General features: G+C 43.5%; 1 protein-coding gene across 5 annotated transcripts in view; it reads left to right on the forward strand.

Annotated features, from left to right (window-relative positions):
* The window catches only part of auts2a (activator of transcription and developmental regulator AUTS2 a), a 293,350-nt gene that overhangs the window by 129,237 nt on the left and 151,325 nt on the right, over positions 1-12,788 (forward strand). For all 5 annotated transcript variants that reach the window (XM_084565337.1, XM_084565335.1, XM_084565336.1 and 2 more), the window contains one exon: positions 4,788-4,889. In XM_084565337.1, the coding sequence (XP_084421463.1) occupies positions 4,788-4,889 (102 nt within the window). The remainder of the gene's footprint in view (positions 1-4,787; positions 4,890-12,788) is intronic.

Here is a 12,788-nt window from a genome sequence, read left to right on the forward strand (position 1 = left end):
ACACAGCCCTCACGAACCCTTAGCCGCTGTTTTCACATAGCAGTCCAGTCAGATAAACCCAGCTGTGAGTTAAACAGGCCCAGCAGTTTCCAACTGCTGCTGTCGACCAGCCCAAGGTGTTGTTACTAGATGGGCTCACTGTGCGGCTGATGTGATGTGGAGGCTGGTGGGGTACATAATTAACAATGCTTAATGTGGTCTAATGTTTGGCAATAGTGTATCCTAAGGCTATAGGAGTGCATCAGTTGACGGAAATGCTTTAAGTCATGAAGCTGCACGCCACTTTAATAGCTTTGTTATATAGACTTCTGAATGTAACAGAAAGGAGATGTTCAAAGCATAGCCAGCGAAAACTGAGGGGATTTGACAGTGCTGCAGGAAATAGACAATTTATTATCAGCAACGGAGCCTAGGTAGTGGATTATCTATAAAACTTTCATGGTTCTCCCTCAGTGGCAAGCAGCCATAAAACTTCCCAAATGAGGGACTTGTTAATTTACTTGTTAAAGCAAATTAAAAATTTATAAGAGCTTTTAGGTAAATGAGATCCTCTTTCATTGCTGCCCTAGTGGGATTCTCTCTGCCAGATCCTGAGAGGACAGGTTAGCTGTTGTGAAAGCCGCAGAAGAACAATAAAAGCCGTTAAATTGTTCCAGGTTTTATTACCGCCAAGCTCCGCAGCTGCTGTTGTGCGTAACTAAGGGAAACTAGGAGCTGATGGCTACAGAATCCCACTGAGACCAGTAGAAACTGAGCCCGGTTTTCCCTCTGTCTTTTTTTTTTTTTTCTTTTTGTGGGATGCGAGATGAAAGGGGGGGAGTGGAGTTGTTGGGGCAGGTCGGCTGTGTATGGCTCTGCTTAAAAAGGCCTTTGTGGTTAGAAATGTTAGCAGGCCTACTTTTGTGCTTGATTGCATTGAGTCTGTAGTGCGGCCCTTGAGAATAGGTCAATACACTTGTAAAATTCCACTATGGCTATGGTGAGCACTTTTCAGTAAGCGAGAAAATAATTGACTCCACATGTTCAAGACAATGCTGCAGCAGCTGTTTTAGCTTATTTTTCAGATTGTGCAGATTACAGTGTTAAATTAGATATTTCGTAATTTTCTCTCTGATCTTGGCGTGTACCTCGTTTCAGTGCTCTGAATCACTGAACAAGCCCTCCGCGTTTATTTTGTGCTCTGTCTTGTTTTTCGTCTGTGAGATGTATTGTAAAGACAGACATCTTGGTCTTTTTACATGTCAACCCAAAGTAAGACCCTTCAGCTATTTCTTGTGTACGTCAGGATTAACTGAAACTCAAGAGTGTATGAGTGAAGAACAGTTGGATCTTTCAGAAGAACTTACCTTCCATAGGGTTCAGTCTTCTGAAGCCATATTGAAAATTGAGAGGAGGGGTCTCTGTGGATCAGGATGCATCCCACAGATCCTTGATCAGTTTGGGATCCAGTGAATTTGGGTGTTCTCAGCCCGACTGCAATCTCTCCGGTTCGTTTGCAGTGTGAACACGTTACCCATGGACCAATACGACTACCGTATAATTATATAACCAAAGAGTTTACCCAATGCCTCTTTGGAAGAGGATGCATCTGACCAAGGTGTCTAGTACCATCAGTACACCCTCTCATCACACATGCATGAACGTTGTTTTCTGCATAGCGTTGATGCTCTATCAAACTGATCATGTTGTTCATACTCAGAACACTGGTACATGAACCGCAGAACAGCCATAAATGCAATTGCACACACTCTGCTGCTGGTGCTCCATTATTTCCCGAAATCCAATTCTTTTCCCGCAAAATTCTGACCAGTCGCTAAACTGTTTTCGAGCGGAGGGTGTGTCTCGGCTGCTTTGTCTCGATGGCTCTGCGGACACAAACCGAGTGTTAAATGCAACGTCGTGTCAATTACTCCCTGAATCGGAATGAAATGTAGTTGTGAAAACACCCTTTAATACAAGTGTCACAAGACGTGAAATGATTTCTCGTGCTTGATGGCTGAACCACGCTGAGATTGTGCTGCTCTCTTTCAAGGCATCACACTGACTGCTGATTGAAAACAGTTGCTGATTCTCTACTTGAATAATTTCAGACTGGTAAGAGAGACGAGGAGAAAAAAAAGTCTCCTAAAACAGAACAGATTGTAGGAAAACAAGTCCTTACTGTGTGAAAATAAATGGCAGATGCACTTACTAGTAGTTTAAATGTTTCATTAGATGCTAATGTCTTGCTGTGTCTTTAATTGTTGTGAAATTAGCCGCTGGAATATTAAAACCATCTGTTGTTATCTTCCTGCAGGGCCACTTCTTACCCAGGCTGATCAGATACAGTAAGGTCATTAAATAAAAGCATTCGTACACCCCAACCTGTCTCTTAATTAATCTCTTTATGTTATTGCTTTTGCTTCTTTTGAGAACAACAGTACGGGCATCATATGCTCATCTCATTTCGCTTTTCGTTTTAGATCTCTGCTGAATGCGATGAAGTGCCCCAGTGTCCATTAAAGAAGGTTTAAAGTTGAAGCCAAGTTTAAAAGCCTATAAACCATATAGAAAATGATTTGCATGCCGTAACAAGTGGGAGTGATCGGATCAGGTCACAGAGACAGCCCCAGCACCCACACGCGCTGGCTTCGCATTTAGATTTATCATCTAACAGCAGGTCATTAAATCTCAGCTTCACTGTTTGATGGCACTGACCACTGCCGTTCCCTCCATTTGCTTAAGACATCCATTAATCACACCATAAAAAGAAATGAATCCATCATCTGAACCTCAGAAAGGGGAGAGTGGATGAAAAAAGAAAAAAAAAAACACAATTCTCTGAAGTAATTTAAGAGAGCTCAGGGGGAAATTAAAGGGAACAAGCTGAGGGATACGTTTTCAAATAGCTGTGTAATCAGGTCCCGAGCTATGTAATATCCCTGAAAGATGAGCCGCTCTTTATTGGAATGTCTTTATTAGACATGTTCTTCAGACATTACACACAGTTAAATTTGTGCAAGATTCCTGATTTCATGGAGTACTTTCTCCCCGATAAGCCAGGATACAGATGACGTGATTATAGGGTTTCTCTGCTGCAGTCAGTTTGATAGCGCATTGATTAATAAAAGACAAATCTCTCCTTCTCCCCCACACTTGCCTGACGATATTCTTTATAAGCCCACTATATATGAGTTTGGTTTTGGGCAGCGAATATTTGATGGAAGAACCAGCAGCAGCTTTCAGTGAGTTCTGCCAGTTTTTTTTATTTTCTTTTGTTTTTTTGTGTGTGTGTGTCTGTGTCTCTGTGTGTGTGCACATTCATAAATGCATGAGTGTACTGGCATGCACTGCCAGCAGGGACACTGGCTGGTTAATAAATATTATAGGTCAACATGTTTTGATGAAGGAGCCGCAGACTGGGGTATAAACAGCATCCCTCGCCCTTTTTTTTTTTTTTTTTTCAAGGATCAGTTCACAGGCCAGGGTGGATGAGATATTATTCCCTTTTTCTTTCTAAAAAAAAAAAAAAATAAAAAAAATATGTAAAATCCCCTCAGACAAACTGGCATTTAGAAGAAAAGGAGAGAAAATGTGCCTTGGTTTTTGTGGGAATAAAATGTGTTGGAGGTAATTATCGCTATCACAGCACGGGGCATTGCTTCGCTTGAGCCTGTGCTCTGGCCACTCTGGGTTCCCCCTCAGCCTTGTCTCGGCGCTGTCTGACCACATAGACACACATACATGCACACGCTGAGTCAAACAGGCCCGTCAGGCATTCCCAGTGCTGAGACTCTCTTATCACGTTCAGCACTCTGGCGAATCCGCCCGCTTTCCACCCATCATGCAGTTCTCCCAAGGAATACGATTCCTTTCACACCGCTAATGGCTACAGAAAAGGGAACATTTTCATTTTAATTATCTGCTCAACTCGAGGGTTCTTTTCGTATTCCCCCACCTTCCGCCCTTTCATCACACTAAATGACGGCCAATGCCTGAAAAGAGAATACTGAAGGAGGTAAAAAAAAAATAAAAAAAAACATTCACTGTAGCTTTGTCACTTTCCTCCTGTGCAAGGAGGAGCAGGGGAAAGGAAAGTACAGAGAGCGTCATCAACTTCTAGTCCTGTGTGCTGCACCACTCTCCTTCATATTTAGTAGCAGAGCAGTTGTTTACTGTGCCATGCGTCCATTAAGCTAGCTTTTTACTGTATGTGCTTTGAAATGAAACCTGCGGCATTTGTCTGGTCTCGAAGAAGCTGCCCGGACATCAATCGCAGACTTGGACAGGGAGAACACACCCCACCTCCTTCCCCTCAGCTTTGTGCTCCCAAAAGTCTTTTATTGTTCTCCAGATTGTGAAGGGCCTCAGACGCTTGCAGACTGGCACATCCTTCTCTTTACTCTTGTCATTTTGCTGCATCTCGAACAGAGTGTCTGGAGGATGACACTTGCAGAGCTCCTGCTGCCTCAGCATGTGGTGTCTGCTTGGAAAGGATAGTGGCTCCATTTGAAGGTTCTGGAGGGGTCTTTGTCCCTGTTCTCTATTTCGTGGGCTGAGAGGAGTTTCATACTGCGAGATCAGATGGCGTCTATCATTGGCAAGCGAAGCGATGGCCACTGAATAGGCTCAGAAACATGACAGATTTACAGAGACACCGCCGCAGCTCCTGCCAATTCTCACATATTCATGAACCGATTTCTGTGGGACGCCTCTCCTAGCCAGCGATATCAGTGTAGATCTCCGCACTGCAGTGCAAACAGCTTTTGCTTCATGATATTAACCCTTAATCTTTTTGTGTTTTGCAGCTGAAACCGGGGCAGAACAACTGTAAGGACAGTGACAGCGAGAGTGTCAGCGGAGAGTCCAAGCCTTCCATCAGGAGCAGCTCCAGAGACAGACTGACAGATGTGAGTATATTAACAAACAAGCGCGGTGCTTGACAGCCCACTACTCCAGTGGTAGTTTTGTCAGCATTTATTTCTGCATCTGTTCATAGGATTTCTTATTCTAGCAATGTCAAAAACTTCAGATTGTCCTTATATTGTCGTATTTTGTGTATTTAGCATGTTTAGTGTTTAGCATTCAGCATGAAACCAATAATGAGAAACAAAATTATGAGCAAATATTTACAATAATGGGTCTGTATTAATCCCAGATGTTTTGGCAAATCTTCATTTCAATACCGAATATAAAAACATGTGAGGCCTGGCAGCTCTACAACTATTTTGAAAAATTGACTGATTACAGTTTCAACTAATTAAAGGACCAATATGTAAGATTTTGTACCATCTAGTGGTGAGGTTGCAGATTGCAACCAGTTGAACACCTCTCAGCTCACCCTCCCCTTCCACGGCAAAACACGTCAGGCTCTGTGAAGCATATGTAGATATGAAGCAATCATTCTGAGCTGACGGAACTTGAATAAAATGTTCTGCTTATAATTGCTTTTATATCCTACATGCATTAGTGGTATATAAATATTAAAAAGAATGCACTTCCCAGTAAAGCTGGAGGTCCTAAAAATTCTAGTAATTTCTCAGGATTTATTTGGCCATGAACTATTACAATTCTGCCTTGGCCAACCACTTTGTTGTAAATCTTAAAAGTCCTAAGTACACTTGAAGTACTCCAGGTGAAGACCGCTATTTACATCCTGCACACACACACACATACATACACACACTTCCTCTCCCAGAGGTTCTCTACTGACTGAAATAAAAAAAGACATGTAAGTCTGTCTTCCTTGTGGAGGAGCTGAAGGCCAGTATTAACTGACAAAAGAAAGTGTGTCTATGTGTCCCTTCACCCCGTGACATATTCCAAGATGTAAAGCGAGCGGGCTCGAGGGACCTTGCTGCCAGACACCCAGCCCTGCTCTTTGATTTGTGCGGAGAATCTACAGCGAAGCGATCAGATATCTGGCCATAATTAAAGCTGCCAGTTGGGAGGCGAGCTAGTCTTTGAGAAAGACATGGCCGAACAACTGAAGCACAACGGATTTTGCGTGTAGCTTTACAATGCTTGACTGGGCATGAAATGAAATAAGTAATTTGATGTTGACAGCAGAAATTGAAATGATACTTGCTGATTTCTATCAGACTGCGCTGTGGTTACTATCCAGCAGTTCACCAAGGCAAAATACGTGACCTGCGGTGGTTATGTCGACCAGAAGCCTACAAATTGTTGTTCTTGTGTTACCTATTGAGGAGGCAGGCACAACTTACTAGTAATTTACGACCAGGTTTTGATTATCTTGTTTTCACTGCAAAGAGACTATTCTATAGCCATTCTTACATGATGATGAAACTTTCATTGGTTTTAAATTGCTCTTTCAATTATCCCAATTCTGCCGTAGAGTCAGTATAATCTGACTTGCCCTCATTATCAGTCAGCATGACTGTGATGAAGCGCACTGCCTTGCACGGCCTTTTACACAATAATGATGCATTTCGCCATGTTACGGTCAGTATTTTACTCAATAACTTCCATGATGCCTCACACATATGAAATCAACCCCTGAACTGGGTTGAACTTACAGCACTAGTCAATGGTTATTTTTTTTATTTATTGAAATGTTGTTCCAAAATCCAATTTATGTTCCCAGTTTGCTCCGAAAATGTCAGGTTTTCTCACGCAGAAACAATCTACTTTCCCCGCTCCCAACTGGTTCTCAAAAGCGTCTATGCCCCTCCCTCTATAATCACTTCCACCTCCGTTGGCATTTCAGCCACTCAGTACACTCAGGAGAGTAGAAGAGCAGCGGCCCTGGTTCTCCCTGCTTCATCTGGTCAAGGCACCCCACAGGAGACTGAACATGCATTCAGAGGAGCTGCTGAAGGCTGGCCAGCATGAAGGCAGACTTTTAGACCCCCATGTCACTTTAGATGGTCACACTGTGTGGGGATGCATCTCTGGTCCCCACGGGTTTCTGAACAAGTCCCCTCCAGCCATGCTGCAAAAACCCACTTTACACGTCGCAAGAGCTGAAAGCCAGCGCTTTTGTAAAAGCGCTCGGCTCGCTACACTGAATAGACATAAAATGGAGAGAATACAAAAGATTAAAACTGAGAGTCTTTGAGTTCAATTTATTTCGTAATTATTTAAGGTGGTTACGTTAATCTACACCCTAATAATTACTAATGAAGCTAGACTGTTGCACAAGCGTTTTTTTTTTTTTTTCCCTCTCTGATACACCCATGCTTGTTCTTCTGAAATATTAAAACAGTTTTGGTCATAACACTACACAATTTATCTTGGACTGCTCATGCTCTTCTTCTGCTCGAAGATGCTTCCAAACAGTGGGAAAGCAAAGAGAAAGCATCTAAGTCACTTGTTAGTACCAGGGAGCAGTGTGAGACAGGAGCTAGCTTTGACCCAAATGGTTCATTGGAACAACAGTTCGCTAATGGTATTTGCAGAAGCACTCCCTTCCCCTCATGGAGAGACTATGCTCTGATGAAGCAGATGAACTGAGTTTGCCGACCTGGCACTGGCTGGCAGGGAGATAGAGGCCAGAGGAGGTCAGGCCTGGCAGCCTCCTCTGTCCCGCTCTCCTTCCCTCCTCACACCATCCTGCCAGCTCATTAAGGCCTACAAATGGCACATCAGCTTGACTGTGTTTGCCTCAACCCCAAACCCCAGCTAAATTGGCAGGCTTAGCAGCATTTGCTCTGAAGCTCAGGGTTCCCTTTTGGGTTCGTTTGAAGCCGACATGGCAGCCACCCCCCCCCCTCGCATCCCCACCACTCCCCACCCCTTCAGTCTGGGTGGCAGGCATTCAGGCAGGCAGCAGTCCTGAGCTGAGGGAGCCTGCTGGATCAGGGAGGGCAGGGAGCTCGGGATGAATCACTCCCGTTTAGTCTCTGCGGCAAGGGGTGAAATGCCATCATTACCCGGCTGCCTATCAAATAAATTGGCAATTACGGGCCTGGGATTGCGAGTAAACAGCATGTTACTCCTTTTTTTCCACCCAAGGCTCTTGATGAGAGGCGGGTGCAGTAGAGAGAAGCTCCGCAGTACTGGGTCAGAGCCCGCCAGTCAGCGTTAGCCAGCCTGATGAGAGGCAGAAGAGGCAGACTATAATGAATACACCCCTATGGACCAGTGTACGTTTTATTATAAGCCAGAGTTTCCTGTTGTATTGTGCTCTAGCTGTTCTTCAAATTTAAACAGAAGCAATGATATCCAATTCTTTTTGACAACACCTTTACACAGTATATGGTGTGGAATATGCAGCTGTAACACAGACTAATGATTTGCGTGTTGGCCTGGTTAGATGGCTTATAACACTTAAATTGATACGAGCACTTTGTTGGTATTACTCCAGATGATTTTGCAAGCTGCTTTTTCAAGCACAAATGAAAATGTGAAAATTGTGGGTTCCTGAAATCTACACTCATAAGTACTGGCTCCTCTCAGACAAGAAGGTTTTCTTGCGGTGGAGTCTTTGAAAGTTGTTTTGTAATGAAACATCTGGAAGTGATATTGTTAAAAGTCAAGCACATAGTCTTCCCGTGCTTTTGAAGCGGTTTCAGCCCAAACATAGCTGAAGTCTCTCTTACGGCTAGTAAAACTGAACTCAGTTATTACTGGCTTTCCGATAAAAACATGACGGTCTGTTCAAAATCCTCTGTGCATGTGGTGAAACCATTTCAAATGCTCAAATTACAGCTTTTGGAGACTGATTAATGTCATAAAGTATACTTGTTGTTGTAAAGATCACTATTTTGATTGAATTTGCTGGAGAGGACCGAGACGGCACATAATGGTCCCTGACCTCGGAGTGCAGTCTTTTCCACAAGCTTCCAGTCTGAACTGAAACTCGGTGTCCAAGCGAACTGCTTATGTAATGTGACCAGGACTGGTGCTGCTTTACACTATGTCCATCCCACCTCCTCAGTACATTCTCCAATTATTTCCTGACACTCTGATGTAAATGAGGTCACAGTCCCCCTACATGTCCAGATATGCTGGCCAATTTGCTCCGACACAGAACTTGTAATTGCTTGCATCAATTATCCGTCCCTTTCTCTCTCTGCCTCTCAATAATTTGAAATGTTTCTTATTAGAGAGAAGCATTTAGATATGGAAGTAGGAATGTTGTACCTATAATTAGCTCATTATCATGGCACTCTATTGAGGCCCCGGTGTGTGCATTGTGACGCTGTGAAATGAACAGCAGATGCAGTGTGGGGATTACTTGATCCCTGCTTACTTCGTATTGGCTTTTCACAAGGCTAAATACAATACAGGTATAGGTTTATACTGTAGGTATATAAATAACAGCGACAGAATGGCTCCCACTGGTCCACTGGGCAAGAAGAACATACTGGACAATGATGGCAAATCCACAAACGGATACATTCACCACATACGAAAGCACAAAATGAATTATTAAAACATTTCAGCGTTTTTTTTTAAAGACGCTAGTGGGCGGAGGGTAATCAATGAAGGCAGTTCAGCCATCGTTTGAGTTAATACTTGATGTGCTAGAAGATAAAATTGACTGCTTTACCTCTGAAACCTTTAGATCATCCACTTCTGTGATCAGAAGTCACATGAACTCGCCCGTTGATTCATGCCGTCTGGGTTTCCTATTAATTCATAAGGAACACCTGGAACCGATTGTAGCACTTTTTTCACTGCCTTCATAACTATCTCTTAGGTCCTGTGAGCTGGAGTAGAGTTCACGTCCAGGCTCTGAGCTTTCCGCCTTATTTTTTTCTTATTCATTATGCCAAGTTCGTTTCCTGCAGAGCCAGTTTGCCAGAGAATCCAGACACAGGATCACTTGACTTGCCTACACCTACATCAACCTGATGAATTCGCTGTCTCCCAGGAAGTGGCCAGACATGCTTATTACCACCTCTGGCACTCCAAATCAACCCCCTTTCTTCTCTTCTCTCCCTCTCCTATATTGTTCTTTCCCATTTTCTGTCTCACTGCCTGCAGTCGAGTTGTCAGGAACAGATTATGACACTTTGTGACATGGCAGTCAGGCAAAATTATGCTGCGCCTCCATCGCCCTGCCAGTACCCAACAGCCGAATGTCCATCAGGGACTTATGAGAGGTCCCACTGGATGGCTTGTCTCTGCAAGTGCTTGGGGCACACTAGCCTCTCTGCCTACATTCACTGGACTTTAACTCAGACTCAGCTACATCTACAGACATATAATTAGCACTGTGTGATTGTCTGTAGTGACCTCTGAGCAGTACCTCAGGTTGATAGTACATGGCGCTAGTTCATCCCTGATGATTCTTTACCACACATTTAGGCTTTCAACTAAAAGCAAAATAGCAGGAATCTGGGGAACATTGTGACCTTTGCTGTGGTTGTGTTACTGTATACCCAGCAAAATAAGGGTCTTTAATTGTTGAAATGAAACTGATACAAAAAGATGGTGCTGTGTTAAAAACTGTTGGCTTATCCTGGCTCAATGCAGTTCTTCAGTGCTGTGGATGATAAATCTATGCTCATGGAAGATTAATGGACTGGAGAAGTGGTGTTGAATGTCATTGTTGAAGGTTGAAAGTATTGAGCGCCTGAATCCTATCCATATGTTTTCAGGAATGACATAAATAGGCTCAGCCGGAATCCATTTTGACTTATCAAGCTTAAACCAGTGCCAGAGCCACGCGTTACTTGCCAAGTATTCAGGCTCCAAGGCTTCCAATAACAAATCCTATTCCACATAATTTCCAGTGAAATTGGCTATGGCTATGTGCTGCCACCCTGTTTTTGCTTTTGTGGTGCGTCCCACTGCTCTTGGCTACATATTACTTCCGCATTCCCTGTAACCCGACCCTGTAGCCCCAATTTTTGATGTCATACCAAGCTGTGGTGAGGGAGTCTCTCCTCTCTTTGTTCCAGCCTTTTCAGCGTGGAGGCTGTTCCGGTGGGGTAAGTTGAATAAGTGGAGCCCGGAGGAATCTCTACAAAGGTCTCACTCTGATTGGATGCATGCGGAGCCCAAGGAGAGAGCGCCGGTTGCCATAGCAATGTGAGCAATGTGGGAACTGGCTGTATGAAGGAGAAAGGGGAAGTGGTGCTTTCTTTTGTGATGGGAGGTCTTCATCGACTGACATTCCTCTTTATAAAAACACACTAGCCAACACGCTTGTAAACACAAATACGCGAAGGCGCACAAACAGTACTACGTGCACCTTTTTACCCCCCAAAGAGAAGTCTCGCAAGAGCAAGATACTTACATCACAATGGCCTGGTAGGGGTGTGCCTGCGCCCGAGCTGGGAACCAGAGAAAACATAATCAGACACACCAGGAGTCCAGGACCATCTCTCCCTCATAAACATGATGGCTGGCCATTCTCTGCTACGTACCGCTTACTTCCCTTGAGCCAACTATTCATCTTTACCCTTTCTTCTGGCTCATCATTCTGACTATGAGCAAAGAAATGATGTCTCTCTCTGTGCCTCTCCCTGTGTAGCGTTCATCCTTGCCTGACTCGAAGCAAATTGTTTAATTCTTTAAGCCATATTATTCATGCCACATGTCTATACATCTATCCACAGGGTGAGCTGAACCTCTCTGAGTAACACATGCTTGTGCGTGTGTGTCTGTGTTAAATGTATACAGTATATGTGTGAATCCCTGGTGTGTGAATGTTTATATCAGAGTTCAGCTGCGGGGTGTAGGAGCTGTGTGGGAGGATTGAGGGTTTTGTATGTTCGTCTGTGTGTTGTTGCCAAGTTTTGTTGAGTTTGTTTGAGGCGCACAAGGTGCTGAGAATGCTGTACGGGGATCAGAGTGGGACGTCCTGCTGGTTCTTGAACCTGGTGCAGTCTGTCATGTAGGCTGAATTGAATGGAATCATAAGGTACCTAAAAAATCCTCACCCTGCTGCTCTCCACAAACAACATCCACTTCTGAAATGTGCAGAAAGCTGGGCAATTTGACAAAAAAATTAAAGCACAATACATTTTTTTCCTTTGAACAATTCACAGTTTCAATCTTTTTTTTTTTCTTTACATACTGACTTGAAAACAAAAGACGAAGTATGACTCAAAAATAGTCTTCTTTCCCAGTAACTAGGGCGGTCTGTGCAAGACCAACCAAAGAAAGGCACCACTTGCAACGCTATTATGCTTTTATGTACTGTGAAGAAAAACACCAGGTGCAGCTTTCAACAATAAGTAACATACAAATGGGGCAATGCCAACCCTGCAAAATAGTGGATGCGTGCTTGTTGGCTCGTATTGGATTGATTATTTTCAGTCAAACCAAGGCTTTTCAACTGTTTCAATTGGTACCATGTCTGTTTGTTGAAGAACAGGCCTTTGTAAGGACAATGATTCAGTCTGTGTCTGACAGCAGAACTAATACTAAAGATATCTGTACTTACTAAAAGTCCTTGTTGCAAATGATTTGCAGTCAAAAGCATGTAATCTTTAAAATACAAACACCAGACACCAGAAAATACTATGATTAGTCAAATCGCTGCAGCGTGATTGCTAGCTTTACCGACACCTTTGTTAAATTCCCTTGATTGTCCTGCACTAGATTCAACCTATCCTAATTTTGATGATGGAGGTAAATACAGGTTGGTAAAGCTGTTTTCTGTAGGGATATTGGCAACAATGCCACGGCCGCCACTGTGCCCAGTGTAGAATGTCTTATTTTAAAATGGTCTTGCATGCTTAGATTTTAAAATCACTGCTTTCACATGTGACCAGGTCAAGGTACAAATGGGAAGCAAGAGAACAGAAGAACGGTGATGTACAAGCTGAGAACATTTTGCTCATGCTATGTCTGCATGTGCTTTGAGCCCATGTTTTGTTAATGACAGG

The sequence above is a fragment of the Chelon labrosus genome (genome assembly GCF_963514085.1).
Source record: "Chelon labrosus genome assembly, chromosome: 17".
In the NCBI taxonomy this organism is placed as follows: Eukaryota; Metazoa; Chordata; class Actinopteri; order Mugiliformes; family Mugilidae; genus Chelon; species Chelon labrosus.